Source organism: Protopterus annectens, chromosome 3.part1, assembly GCF_019279795.1.
Source record: "Protopterus annectens isolate FY-2018-M chromosome 3.part1, PAN1.0, whole genome shotgun sequence".
Classification (NCBI taxonomy): Eukaryota; Metazoa; Chordata; order Ceratodontiformes; family Protopteridae; genus Protopterus; species Protopterus annectens.
In genome coordinates, this window is record NC_056732.1 from 1,331,155,673 (window position 1) to 1,331,170,558 (window position 14,886).

The 14,886-nt window shown below is 40.7% G+C and overlaps 1 protein-coding gene across 1 annotated transcript in view; it reads left to right on the top strand.

Moving 5' to 3' along the window:
- The window catches only part of TUBB6 (tubulin beta 6 class V), a 95,478-nt gene extending 87,499 nt beyond the window's left edge, over positions 1 to 7,979 (top strand). Inside the window, exon 4 of the mRNA XM_044067367.1 lies at positions 5,402 to 7,979. Coding sequence (XP_043923302.1) covers positions 5,402 to 6,462 — 1,061 coding nt within the window. The 3' untranslated portion in view covers positions 6,463 to 7,979. The remainder of the gene's footprint in view (positions 1 to 5,401) is intronic.
- The last annotated feature ends 6,907 nt before the right edge of the window (positions 7,980 to 14,886 follow it).

The window sequence follows — 14,886 nt, forward strand, 5'->3', positions numbered from 1 at the left end:
TAGACAAGGGCATATCTGTGCATACGGCCTGACTAGAATTAGCTAAGGCTTTTGATGCAATCCCCAACTCCGGCATCATTGATAAACTCACCCAGCTGGGTATCAACCCATATATTGTCAGGTGGGTTGTAAACTGGCTCACTGATAGAACTCATACAGTCAAAACAGGGGACTCCAGTACCTCCATCAGACCCGTAATCAGTGTTCCACAAGGATCGGTTCTTGGACCCCTACTGTTAGGAATCTACTTCTCTGAAGTACAGGCTAAAACTAAAGGACTGTGGATGACAAAGTTTGCTGATGACTGCAAACTGCAATCTTTGAAACTCCTAGCGATGTCAACATCCTGCAAGAAGTTCTTATGCAGACTAATCACTGGTGCTAAAGTCAAGGTCTTAAACTTAATGCAAAAAATGCATTATCATCCCCTACAGCAAGGGTGATGTTCCTGCAAACTACCACATCATTTGCAATACCTTAAGCACACAGTCAGTGGTGAGACATCTGGGCACACAGGTTAATAGCACCCTTAACTTCGATCGCCTTGTCTCCACAGTGGTAAGAAGGGCATTTTATATTGCTCATCTCATAAGTAAGGGCATTGCCTCCAGAAAAAAAGAGGTTAGAACCCCTTTGTACTCTTCCCTCATCAAGCTAATAATAGAGTACAATGCTCGCTTTGGTATGTTCCTTTCCAAACACCTGCAGCAACTGGAGAAACTGCAAAGGTTCCTTATAAAGAAAATTCAGGGTCTTCAAGATCTATCTTATGCGGACAGACTGAAATCATTGTCACTTTACTCTGTGTCATGCAAACTGCTCAGAGGTGACCTATTCCTTGCATATAGAGCAATCTGTAACCCAGCTTTAATGGAAATGCTGCACATTTTTAAGTCAAATGGCACGTGGGTCACTCGCTCAACGGACTTAACCTGGTATGTGATATCAACAAAATTTGCTGGAGAGACAGATTTGTCTCACAAAGGTTGTCCCACCTTTGGAACAAGCTTCTTATTCATGTTAAAAAAAAGCCCCTCACTGGCTGTATTTAGGAATAAGTTGGATGAGTGGATGGGTAACCAGAAATTCACCCCGGGGGGTTCCACCTGTGTCCCTTTTGGACAAGGGAAATAGGTTCTGATTTTAGTGACTGCTTGAATCAGACACCCTTGGGAACACAGGTTAGACTTGACTAGACTTGTAATAGCCATGGGGCCATTAGCCTAGTAACCTCCTATGATCTTATAATCCTCACATTTCAAAGTTCTGAAAATCTAAGTTGCAGAAGCATATGCTATTTTCCCATACCCTTCAGTAATCTTCCCATCCTTCTAAGAAAGAGTAAGTTAGTAATTAATTGTTTAGCAGCAGTAATTAACTAAAGCTATAGCTGCTGAGTCAGGTTTGGGAAAAGTATATGAAAACTTAAAAAGACTGAAGAGCTTTATACATTGTCTGCCCTTTTAGGGGCAGCAGATTGGCTAACAGGCAGAGACACACACCTACTTTGAAGCTGAAAGAACTAATGGAATTGGACAAAGTTCTGGAAATTCCATCTGTAACAACAGCTCATACAGTTTTCTGAGGGACTGAGAAACCTTAGTGTACTCCCACTGAAAACACTGGCACATTCTGGGAAACAGTGTCAAAGAGAGAGGAACCCCAAATAGGAATGAGAAACGGACTTCTCCTGAGTCTGAATCAGGAAAGTGAGGAGGAAACTCTGTATCAGTCCCTTCATCTTCTTTTTCAGATTTCGAATATTGAATCACTTTAGGCAAAGAGGTGTTCTTTTTTCTTTCACCAAGAAGCACTAAATAAGAAGGATCAATAGCCTGAATAAAACTCGGAGTCAGATACATTAAACTACTCCTGTATAAGGAAATTTGAGGAGAAGTAGATACATATTTAGTTTTTCTTTTTGACAGAGAAAATGGGGCAAACATTATTGCAAATGGCAGCAGCAGCAGCTTCCCCAAGAATGGTCATAATACTCTGACAAAATATGAGAAAATATGGAAGCCTTTTGTGTTCCCTGTCATAGGACTAATAACTCACTTACCCATGCAGGGATCTCAGCAGCCACTGAAGATGTGGCTAACCCCTGGTCCATAATGGCTGTAGGTGCTACAACAGTGGGATCCGGAGTAAATGATGAGTGCCCAGAGGTAAAACAAATGCTCAGAGCAGAGTCACCTACCTGCAGCTGAGGCAAATTGCTAGCCTGCTATGGTGGAAAGGCTGTTACTTAACTTTTTTCTTTCTGTGTCTGGAAAAAGGACCAACTGTGGGACTGACAGTTTGTTCCATTGTCCTGTTTCTCTGGGATAACAAGCAGCAAAAGATGGTAAAAAAATAGTCTTAAATCACTTTTTCAAACAAAAACACAGTAAAAAGCAGTATAAAACACATACCCATCTCCAAAGAGTAAAATGAACACAATTTCTCTGCAGAAAAAAATGGTTTTCAAATACTTTAAAACATATTCAAACTGAAAGGAGAAAAAAAACATTCTCATTTAAAAGAACAATACAGTCTTGTGACAGTGTGTAAAACCACAAACTCCTAACTTTAAAATGACTTTCCAAAACAGGAAAGTGTTAATAAGCAAATATTTTTTATAATGGAAGTTTTTTATCCCTGAAGGGAACTTATCTGCCCAGCAAAGGAACAGCACAAGGTGACCATTAATCCTCACAAGCCTTAGAGATGTACTCTTCACGACAGGAATCTCTGAAGGGCTTAGTACCCAAACCTATCTTTTTAGTCAGCTCAGCTTGAGATGACTAATGGTCATGGTGTGTGGAAGGTGCCCTGAAGCTTTGGAAGCTGGCCGACTGTTATATCCTATGCAGGATATAACCCATATAGCTTAGCAGTAGTATAGCATATGCAGCAGTGATCAGTATGAAGAACTTAATAGCAATTATACAATACATGGTCATTCCTATTCAGAAATGTGCATACTGATTGGACAAACCAGTCAGAGTGCTTATTGTAAATTCATTATTCCCCACAGGAACAAATTCCAAGAATTCATTTTTTTCTATGCTGCTAATCAGCGATTTTAAAATGAAAAAAAAAATTCTCTGACTAATAAACTGCCCCACAGAGAAGAACAAGGCAGCATAATTAAAAAAAATAAAGATTTTATTGTGGGGCGAGCTGCATGGCATACCTTGCAACCTCTTACCTCATGAAATGGAGACCTTTCCTATTCTTTAGTAACTTTATTCCTCAATGATATGCCAGAAACCACAGCTTTTGCAAAGCACACAAAGCACAGACCAGTTATATCACACAAACAATTCCACATTCTGCCAAAATCTAAGATATCTCAGTAGACTTAAAAAAACAAAAAAAAAAAAAAACAACAAAAGCAGCAGAGATGATGATCAATGATGTATTGTGCAGAGAAAGAGTATGTCCAAACTTACCAGAAGCTGGTTAAAGATAAATAAATTCCTTTCATGCAATGACGTTATTTCGAAAAGATGTCTTTTTTTTCTTAAATAATGTCATTGTATTTGACATACTAATAGTAGAAGAACAATTTAGCAATGATCTACACCATAACTGGCTGTGAGTAATGCAAGATTTATATACAGTGGGCTTTGTTTAATCACTCAGGCTTCACCCTCATGATCAAACCACACCAACTATGGGTAACTAATTCAAAGTCCTGATTCTGTTGCTTTCTAGGATATATTCTGGATACCCTGTGACCCTGAACAGGATAAAACCAGTATATAAATGAAAGATTATATTAAGTAGACAGAAGCCCTGTAAATATATGCTTTCTAAAAAGCAGTTACTCTGAGATGGTGATTTCAAGAAGCCTGCTCCATACTGCAGAATAATTGAGCCCTAAATGTGACACAGGTGACCAGGGTACAGTTGGCATCTCCAAAGCTGTAGCAGCCTGATAGAGACAGCCGAGTGAAGGGGAGAAGATCATGTCCCTCTTCTGAGAGGAGTGTGGGGGTTTGCATACACTTGTAAAAAGACAAGGTAGTGGAATCTCCTTGATGGAGACCCAAGAGACCACGGTTTATGCTGCAAGGGGTGGGGGATGGGAGGGCCATTTAGAAGTAATTCCCTTGTAGAACTGAGGGTTGATGGCTCATTACAAATCCCCTCCCTGTGCCTTGTTAAATATGCATGCACTAAGGCTTGGAGAAAATGGAAAACCTCGAACCACCCCTGATAGTTGCCTGAATGATGACCACTCTAATCTAATGAGGAAGTGAATGGGATGATTGTCTGGGAGAGGATCTGATGGTCGGCAGGCAGCAGGGGCAAAAACTGTAAAAGAAAAGGCTCATTACTTGAAAGTTTTTAAGTGTTTGTATATATATTTTTCACAAACTGATAACCAGATATGTATCAAGTTCAAAATTTATGAAATGCTTGTTTCACTAAAAATATCATATCCATACACTTTAAGTTCATCCTTAGGTTATAATACACGTGAATTTCACTGGCAAGGTATCTTCTTTGAAAGGATATATTACTGTTACTATAATAAACAAGGTCTTGCAAGTCTCATACAGTAGTAAGTACCTGTTTTTTTGATTTTTAAAATAAAATTTGTATGTATCCAGTGAACCATAACTGAACTTTTAGTGCATTCATCTGTAAACATTGACGCTTTTCTTTGATGCTGTTTAGATTTTTGTTACTGAACATGGGAATTTAATAGCATTAAAAGTATCGGGAGATTTACAGCATGAGGCCCGCAGAGTATTAATATGAAGTAATGTAAACAGAGTAAGGCAGTTTAGATTGGTGGTACTGAGTGTCATGAAAATGGAGAGATGTATTAGCAGGGGAATCCAGAGATAGTGAAGAAATATCATTATTTTCCATATGTTCAGAATGGGTGACACTCTCATTTCTAGAACTGATATTATAAGGACGTGAATAAAATAGAAAAAATCTGGAAAAGGAACTGAAAATACTGAGAGAGATTTGGTCTTTTGTCATATGATCTGAGTCTGAAAACTCTTTTCTGAATGCTGATTCAAAGAAAGGAAAAATGACAGATAACATGAAATAACCCTTCCAAGTAGTTCAAATCATTAACAGGGAATTTGGAAGTTATTATTTAGACTAAAATAATCACAATTGCATGAGGTAAGCCAAAAAGCTGAAAAACGATTTCTCTGTTACATTGTAGCTTTTTGAAAAACTGTCTTACAGAAACTGTGATGTGTGGTTGGAATAGCTTGAAGGGAGGACACAGGCTGACACTGTTGTAGAATATGAAACTGTTTGAAAGTGCTAAATATGAAAACTTTATGTTAAAAATGGAGTAATATGATAGTTTGCATCATGACTTGGATAATTTGTACATCATTGTACATCACATTGTAAATGTAATCTTTTCTTTATGTTTTAGGACAAACGGGTGCAGGAAACAACTGGGCAAAAGGACATTATACAGAAGGGGCAGAGCTAATGGACTCTGTACTTGATGTAATGAGAAAAGAATGTGAACACTGTGACTGTCTTCAAGGATTTCAGCTCACTCACTCACTAGGAGGTGGTACTGGCTCTGGAATGGGGACACTACTTATTAGTAAAATCCGTGAAGAGTATCCTGACAGAATAATGAACACCTTTAGTGTAATGCCATCACCTAAAGTATCAGACACTGTTGTTGAGCCATACAATGCCACACTGTCTGTACATCAATTAGTCGAGAACACAGATGAAACTTATTGCATAGATAATGAAGCCTTGTATGACATATGCTTCCGTACATTGAAACTTACCAATCCAACATATGGGGATCTGAACCACCTAGTGTCAGCTACAATGAGTGGGGTGACAACATCTTTACGGTTTCCTGGTCAACTGAATGCAGATCTTAGAAAGCTAGCTGTGAACATGGTTCCCTTCCCTCGTCTTCATTTCTTTATGCCTGGTTTTGCACCACTTACACCTCGTGGAAGTCAGCAGTATCGTGCACTGACAGTCCCAGAACTAACACAGCAAATGTTTGATGCCAAGAACATGATGGCTGCCTGTGATCCAAGGCATGGGCGCTATCTGACTGTTGCCACTGTATTCAGAGGTCACATGTCCATGAAGGAAGTGGATGAGCAGATGTTAGCTGTTCAGAATAAGAACAGCAGTTTATTCGTGGAATGGATTCCCAATAATGTTAAAGTAGCAGTATGTGACATTGCACCCCGTGGACTCAAGATGGCTGCCACTTTTATTGGGAACAGCACAGCCATTCAGGAGCTATTCAAAAGGATCTCTGAGCAGTTTTCTGCAATGTTTAAAAGGAAAGCTTTCCTTCACTGGTTTACAGGTGAAGGAATGGATGAGATGGAATTCACAGAAGCAGAGAGTAATATGAATGACCTGGTGTCAGAGTACCAACAGTACCAGGATGCTACAGTGGATGGAGAAGAAGCATTTGATGAAGAGGAAGAGGAAGTCAATGAATAAATCACATTTCTAATCCACTGATATATATTTGGACACTGATATTTCTTTTGAAAAACAAAACAAAAAACAAAACAAAGAAACACTTTTAAATGCTATCCTCATCACCAGAATTTTTTTGATAGTGCATAAATGTTTTAAAAATTAAGATGAAAAATGCCAACATGTTCTGTTATAGATGCACAACAGACTAAGTTGTGCATTACTGGGTTATTTTGCTGTCTAAAATAAAGAAAAATATATAAAAAAATGCATCTTGGAGCCTAGATCAAGAGAAACGTAAATGTCACTGCTGAAAAGTGACCAGCTGTAGAAAATATTTACCAGGACTTCAAGTAGTCCTAAAACAATGATTACTATTCCTTACTTCTTTGACATAGATGCGTAGGAGTTGTTGAAGGTATGTTTTTTTTGTCTTTCAAACACTGTGTACATTTCACCACTTACATATTACAGCTTCACTCTACGATTGCATAGCAAAGACCTGAAATGAGGTGTAACACATCATAAATTTTCCTTTGTAATCATTTTCAGCAAAAGGAACCTAATGCAACTGATTCAAGCTTATCACTCATATGCAAGGAGTGTATTTACTGGGCCTGCTCCTTTCTGTCATCTGTTTCTCTGAAGTGGAAGGAAATGTTGAAAGGTTATGGCTAAGTTTGCAGATGATTGCAAGTGGGGAGGTTATCATCATATCCCAAGACCTATGTCAACCATCCTGGCGAATTACCATGTTGATATTACACCCCTACGAGTCAACCCAGTGGTTAGGGATGTGGGTATGCACATCCACAGTAGCATCACCCTTGACCACCATGTGACCACAGTGGTGAGAAAATCCTTTCAAGTTGCATAAAGGGACAATTCCAGTGTTTAAAATTAGGGTCCGAGTTAAGTTGACAGAAGTCATGCCCACTTAGACACGTCACTTTCATTCCCACCCACAGTGTCATTTTACTTTTAAATATCCTGTAAATCCACAATCCAGTCTTGTTTCAGCTCCCAGGATAAACTAATCGTTGGATTTGTGTTCCTCTCTGATTTACATTGGATTGGGGAACTATGCCCCCAGCTCGTGGCTCATAATTAAAATAAAGACAGCTGTGCCAGGGAAAAAGGGACATCAGTGTACACTAATTTTTAAAGTTTGCAGCACTCATGCTTCTACAGATGTACAAGCAGCCCACTCATAAAAAATAGTACATTTGTCTAGTAGTATTCAGAAATCAGCACATATCAAACTAGAAGCTGAAAAAGGAACAGAAGAGTATGTCTACTAATGCCCCAACCTTCTATCACACACTTCCTTTCTGTAGAATTACTAGCAGGTCAGAAAGTCACTACACCAGACTAGTATTTAAAAAATCAGAATAGTGTAAAACATGAAACAGAGAAATATGGTTTTGACTACCGTTTGCCTGACTCAGATACTTTCTATAGGTAGAAGCCATGTCATAAAATTGTTGTAGATGGCCTGGATTCACAATCTCTGCAGAATAAATATGAAATGAAAGTAACAAAAAACTCTGTTTACTAATGTTTTAAAAGCCTTGCATTACTGATGTGCTTTCTAGAGTAGCAGCAGCAGTCAGGTCGTGAAATGCCTGAAAGACTATTTTTCTCAATGGGTAAAATGCACAGATTAAACTAATGAATGGCTCACAGGGGAGCTGTTGTCAGTACAACTGCAATTTCAGATGGAATTTGGCTAGCACCTTTGGAACTTCCTGCAGGCATTCTTCCCTCACCCCCCAGCCAAAGGTAAGCATGATAAGAAAAGCAAATCTGAAATGTAAAGAAAGGCTGAATCAAAACAAAAAATCTGTCTGGTTGTCCCTTTAAGGTTGCAAGCTAATAATCATTATTATTGAGCTGCAGGTGTGATTTTTTCACTATTCAGTTGCATGTAAAACTAGATAAAACTCCAGTCCCATCTTAAAATATGTGCTTTGCAAAGTAAGTCTTAGTTAAAATCATACAGTGCCTTTTGAGTCAAGTTAAGCCCAAAGTGGATGACAAGTGTGACTAGCTTAATGCTATTCCAGAGTGAATTGTTAATAGATGATTAAACTAGCATTAGAGGAAAATTGATGGCTTTCATGTTCATAGAGGAGGAAAATGAACAATTTTAAGCAGTTGTGCTTGTGACTGGAGGCAGCACAAGAGTAATTAGCGTAAAAATAGCTTCATATAAAATCCTAAGATGTCATGGTCACGCTTTCATTGTTTCCAATTAAGAAGTTTCAAAAGGTTGGGTAAAACTGGTTTATTACAAACACTATGCAGAAATGTAACATAGTAGTCCCTATAATTTGTTGCAGACTAGCACAAGATTAAATTTAGGTCAGCACTTATGATAAGAAGATAAAGTGCTGCTCTTGGGGAAAGCTTGTTTTCATAATACACAAGTGTAAATTGTGCCCATCAGTGTTTGAATCATTTAAAGATTTGTGCATTTACATCAGTAGCATGATGCAGGTTTAAGAACTGCATTATTGACTTGACTGTGGACTAAACATATTGTACACAGCTGTAGTATGCAACTGCACATTATGTTTGAATATGGAGTCAGACATAAAGGCAAGCAAGAGGCAAGTATTTTAAAAATATATGTTGTTGGCAATCTGGGAACATTTTGATAATTTTGGCACATGTATCTTAATGACCAAAATATGACATGTGATGACCATAAACAAAGCTCTGCAACAACACACAAAAAAAAAAGAAAACTTTTATGTTGTGGTTGAAGTAGTTGAATATGTAGCTCATACGTATGAAATGAGCTGGTATGCATGAGAACTGGAAGAAAATTCATAGTACTGTGTGTTAGTTGAATATGCTAATCAGCACATTCTTCCAGCTGTCATAATTCTTTCATGTATGTGACATCTTCTCCAGACAATGGAAATGGAGTGCTAGAGCATGGACTGTGTTCCACTATTCCTGCAGGGTTCTCAGATGGTAGTTGATGGATGCCTGCTTGTCCCCTGCTCATGCCACAAAATCATTGATAGTGAGCATGACAGTCTGGATGAGGTAAGTTAAAAGAAAATTAAAACTCTCACAGGTGTATATCAGTGGTACTTTCCATCTCTTAGATCCTCTCATAGTCTCTCTTTGCAACCTCCCACTTTTATAATGTGTATCAGAATATCCCAGGCATATATGTAGCCTGCTCAAAGACGTTTTTCTCATTCCATCAAAAACATACCTCTCAACCTCTTAGACCAAAAAATCTGGACAAAGCCATAAGAAATGGGGGGACAAAAGCTCACAAATAAGGACAATTTTTAAATATTACGCTTACAAACTTAGAAAGTTGATAGAGTAACAGGTTTTCTACTAGTTTGAATTTTCTGGTAGGTAGAAAGTCTGAATCTCAAATGTCTCTTTATTGTCTGACTTCACTCCTCAATGATTTTCTGATTTGCCAGAAAACCACAATTTTATGAAAAACAGACCAAAAATGAGGCAAAAATCTGGGCATTCTACAAAAATCTGTACAGTTTAGAGGTATGAAAAAGCTAAAATGATCTTAGGGCAATTAACTATTTACCCATATATGCAAAATAATGCAGTCATACTTTGGATACCCTTGTAAGAGACTTAGTGGCTGACTGGTGGCAACATGGCTACCTTATAGTCTGAGCAGAGAGGGGCACAGCTAGTAAATATGTGCCATCCTTTCCCAGGTGTGTGTGTGTGTGTGTGTGTGTGTGTGTGTGTGTGTGTGTGTGTGTGTGTGTGTGTGTGTGTGTTTAAGTCAAATACCTAGGTTTGAGTGTCAGCTACTTGAAACTGGGATACAGTGCTCCAAAGTGAGTCTTGATTGGGATCTGGAGAGACAGAGAGTCCATCCCAGGTCTGGAGCATATTCCCTGTGAGCTCTTGGGGAAAACTGTGCTTGATGCAGAGAGCTGCATCTAAAAATACTGTGTAAATCCATTCCCGTTTTTAGCGACCGCCTCTCATAGTGTCAGTGGTGAGGATTGAGGCTACTTGATTACTGGGCCAGAGTAGAGAGACAGTCACATGTGGCAGAGTAGTGGGATATTAATTAATCTTCAATAACCTGTGGGCAGTTGTCACTGAAGGTGTGTGTACTCTCAATAGCCCCAAGGTAAATGTTCAGAGTTTCATTTTTACAACAGATTTATTTATTTTTGTTAGTTTAGTCAGGAAAGGCAGGCAAAGATGTCAGCAGATTATTATGATAAGTTGACAAAGAACTAGTTGGCTAAGGTGTGTGAAACCAAAGGACTGGTGTATGTTAACTGGACTAAAGAAGAAATTATTTCAGCCTTAATGGCAGCTGCAGTATGGACCAGTCTGGTTTGGATATGTGCAGCCTTCAGAAACAGACAGTTTACCTTTTCCTCAGGGGACTTAAAAATAAAGCTGGAGTTAAAGAAACTTGAACTGGAGGCTGAAAGAAAGGAGAAGCAGTATCAGCATGAACTGGAGGCCAAATGTTTAGAGACCATAGAGAGAGTGCGGTGATTGGAGGCTGAAGAAAAAAAGAGAAGCAGTGACAGCATGACAGAGAGATGTCGACTCTTCAGCAGGGTCATGGACATAATGGGAAGGGAATAACTGGACTCCAGAAGCAATAAAGGTCAGTAAATGTATTTGAAAGAGTATGTAAACAGTATAATAGTTTTATTCATGTATTTGAAAGAGTATGTAAACAGTATAATGTTGACCAAGCTCTCTGGGTATGGTTACTGACCCCCTTACTCCACGGTAAAGCTGTAACTGCTGCTTCTAAAATGTCTGATCCTGATTGTTTAAACTGTGATAGAGTAAAACAATGTTTATTGAACTGTTATAAGTTAACACCTGAAGCTTACAGAAAAAAGTTTTATGAGCATAGATGCAAGGTAGATGAAAGTGCATGTGGTTATATTGCTGCGGTAAGCACTTATTTTAATAGGTGGTTGGATGGGTGTCAGATTACCACTTTCAAAATGCTGGCAGATGTTTTGATGAGGAAACAAGCCCTTAGTATTTTGCCTGAGAACATGTGAATCTGGTTGGCAGACCAAGAGTATAACTGTGCAGATGAGCTGGGAAGAAAAGGGGATCTCTAGTTAGCAAGCAAGGCAACACTGCACAAGAAGAGGATACCCAGTTCTGCACAAGAATGTAAGGGAACCTATGGTGGATAGCCTAAATCACCCCAGCAGAGTCTACCTGTAACAGGGGAAGCCACTGGTACAAGTACACAGCCAGGATCAGGGGTTAGATATTTTAAATGTAACCAGAGGGGCCATGTAGCATACAAATGTCCACTGAAGCAATGTGGGGAACAAAAGGTGAGGGACCCAGCAAGTGGGAATAACAGCGTGCCAGTAGTAAGTTGTCTGGAGACAACAGGGGTATCAAACTCTCACTGGAGTTTGCATCCTATCTTAGTGGATGGAAGACAGGCCACTGCTAAGAGAGACACAGCCTCTGACATAATTATTGTGAAGCCTGCAGTGGTTAAAGAGGAGCAGTACTTGCTTGGACAGTCCACTCCAATCCGAGTTTTAGGAGACATCCCAGTCCAAATACATTTGGCCAGGGTTCACCTTGACTGGGAGGGTGGAAAAGGAAGCAAGCAGAGAGCTGTGTTTGAGGATATGCCTGCTGATATCTTGATAGGGAATTATTTTGATATTGCAGTACATTGTGAGCATGCAGTTACATGCAGTTAGGATTGGAGTCAAGTATATAGGTCTAGTAGCCAGGGGAGACCCAGACAGACCCCACACCTGAAGCTGGGGCTGGTGATGTTGCTATTTCAGGGAGGGAGCTACCTTGTAGCAGTGAGCCTGAAAGTGAACCGCAGCTGTTGGTAGGTACTGATGTTCCCGTGGACAGGGTGACTGCACAGACAGAGGTGAGTGGTAGTACTCAGGCTAACAGTGAGGCACTGCTATCAGAAGATACTAGGCTTCCTCTGGAAAGGGAGCTGGGAGGGGTCACAAAGGTGGAGTTGAGACAGGCTCAGCTTTTGGACCTTACCATACCAAGCTTGAGAGAGGTAGCTAAGGAGACACTTGATGCTCAAGGAAAAGAGGAGTCTGTATACTGGAAGAAAGGGTTACTGTATAGAGAGTGGATCCCTGAGGGAGGGCTAGAGGGTCAGGTAACAGCAGTTGGTAGTTCCCAGAGCCTACTGTCTGGCACTTCTAGCCATAGCCCATGGCATTCCTTTTGCAGGTCATAAGGGCATAAAGTGTACCAAGAGATGTTTTATGAGGAACTTTTATTGGCCTGGGATTGCAAGGGATGTAACTGGGTACTGTAGGACCTGTGAGCAGTGCCAAAAAGTAGGCAAGACAGGAGACAAGGTCAGAGCTCCTTTGATGCCTTTGCCTGCGATTGAGAAGCCATTTCAGAGGGTAGCTATGGATATTGTGGGGCCTATTAGTACCCCAAGTTCCACAGGGAAGACATATATCGTGGTGATAGCAGAGTATGCTACTAGATATCCTGAGATGGTGGCTCCTTCCTCCATCGAGGCAGAGAAGGTGGTAAATGCTTTGTTAGGAATTTTCAGCGGGTAGGTTTCCTGAGAGGGATACTGACTGACAGAGGTGTTTATTTCATGTCAGACCTGTTGGCTTATCTGAGGAAGCATTGTGGGGTGAAGCACCTAAAGAACAACCCTATCAGAATTAGTCTAATAGTCTTGTGGAGAGGTTAAACTCTGCACTAAAGACCATACTATGGGCATTTGCAGATGAGTTTAAGAGAGAGTGGGACAAATATTTGCCCCATCTACTGTTTGCATACAGAGAGGTAACCAAGAAATTCACGTTTTTCACCCTTTTATTTGCTGTATGGGCATAGGGTGAGGGGGCCTTTAGATTTGATTCATGATGAGTGGGAGGGTGACTGTGAATCCCACAAGGAGTCTGTTGTGGCAAATGTCCCAAACCTCAGGACGAGGCTTGGGGAACTAATGGGCTTGGCCCATGAGAACATGGCAGCAGCCCATCAACAGAAAATGTCTGGTATGACAGGAATGCTTGAGTCCGAGAGTATGCAGTAAAACAGCAGGTTATGGCACTCATTCCTGTCAGATACAATAAGCTGCAGGCAACTTGGGAGGGATCCTTCAACGTGGTAAGGAAAGTTAGTGATGTTAATTACATAGTAAGCCTGCTAGGCAGGAGGCGGAGACACAAATTGCACCATGTTAACATGATGAAGCCTTACCATGATAGGGAGGCCCTGGTGCTGTGTATTTTCAGTGGATGGCAGGAGGAGTCTGAGGGATCTGGTGATTGATCTCCTTGATGAGGCTTAGACTGACACCTCAGTGGAAGGGGTAGCAATATCCCAGTGGCTATCCCATACCCAGGTTCGAGAAGTCTGAACATTGTTGCAAGAGTTTGGGGACATGTTCACTGGGAAACCTGGGTGCACCCAGCTGGTGCAGCACCATGTGGATGCAGGACTTCAAAGGCCTGTCAAGCAGGCCTCTTACAGAGTGCCTGAGTGAATCAGACAGACTCTGAGGGAGGAGATACAGGAAATGTTGGAACTGGGGGAAAATCTGGAGTCCAGCAGTCCGTGGGCCTCCCTAGTGGTGTTTGTACCAAAGAAAGTGGTAGCATAAGATTCTGTGTGGACTACAGAAAACTAAACAATCACACAGAGTCAGATGCTTACCTCATGCCTAGGACAGATGAAGTCTTAGACCAGCTGGGTGGGGCTATGTATCGAACTACTATTGATCTGACCAAGGGCTACAGGCAGGTACCCTTGACTCCCATCATTAGAGAATGGTAAGCCTTTGTGACCCCATTTGGATTGTAGAAGTTCACAAAGATGCTCTTTGGAATAAAAAATGCCCCAGCAGCCTTCCAGAGGCTGGTAGCTCATATCCTAGCAGAGGCAGGAGATTATGCCTTTGCTTACCTGGATGATATTACCATCTACAGCCATTCTTGGAAAGAGCACCTTAAGCATGTCAGAGATGTCCTGGGTAGACTGAAAAGGGCAGGGTTGACCATTAAGCCCAAAGTTTCAGGTGAGTATGGCAGAGGTCTCCTACCTTGGACATAGAGTGTGGAGTTGTAAGATTAGGGCAGAACCTGCCAAAGTGGACACTATTCAGGCATGGCCTGACTCTGTTTCCAAAAAACAGGTGAGGGCATTCTTGGGGACAGTGGGGTACTATACTGTTCCCAATTGTAGTACAATAGCTGCTCCCCTCACAGACCTGACAAGGAAAAACAGGCCAGATAAGGTGGTGTGGACCCCAACATTACAAAAGCTTAAAGGGACTTTGGGAGGACCCTCCTGTGTTAGCCAGTCCAGATTACAGCAAAACATTTGTTGTACAGACGGATGCTTCAAACCATGAGGTGGGGGCTGTACTCAGCCAATTTTTTTTCAGAGGGAGATGAACACCCAGTTAAATATCTT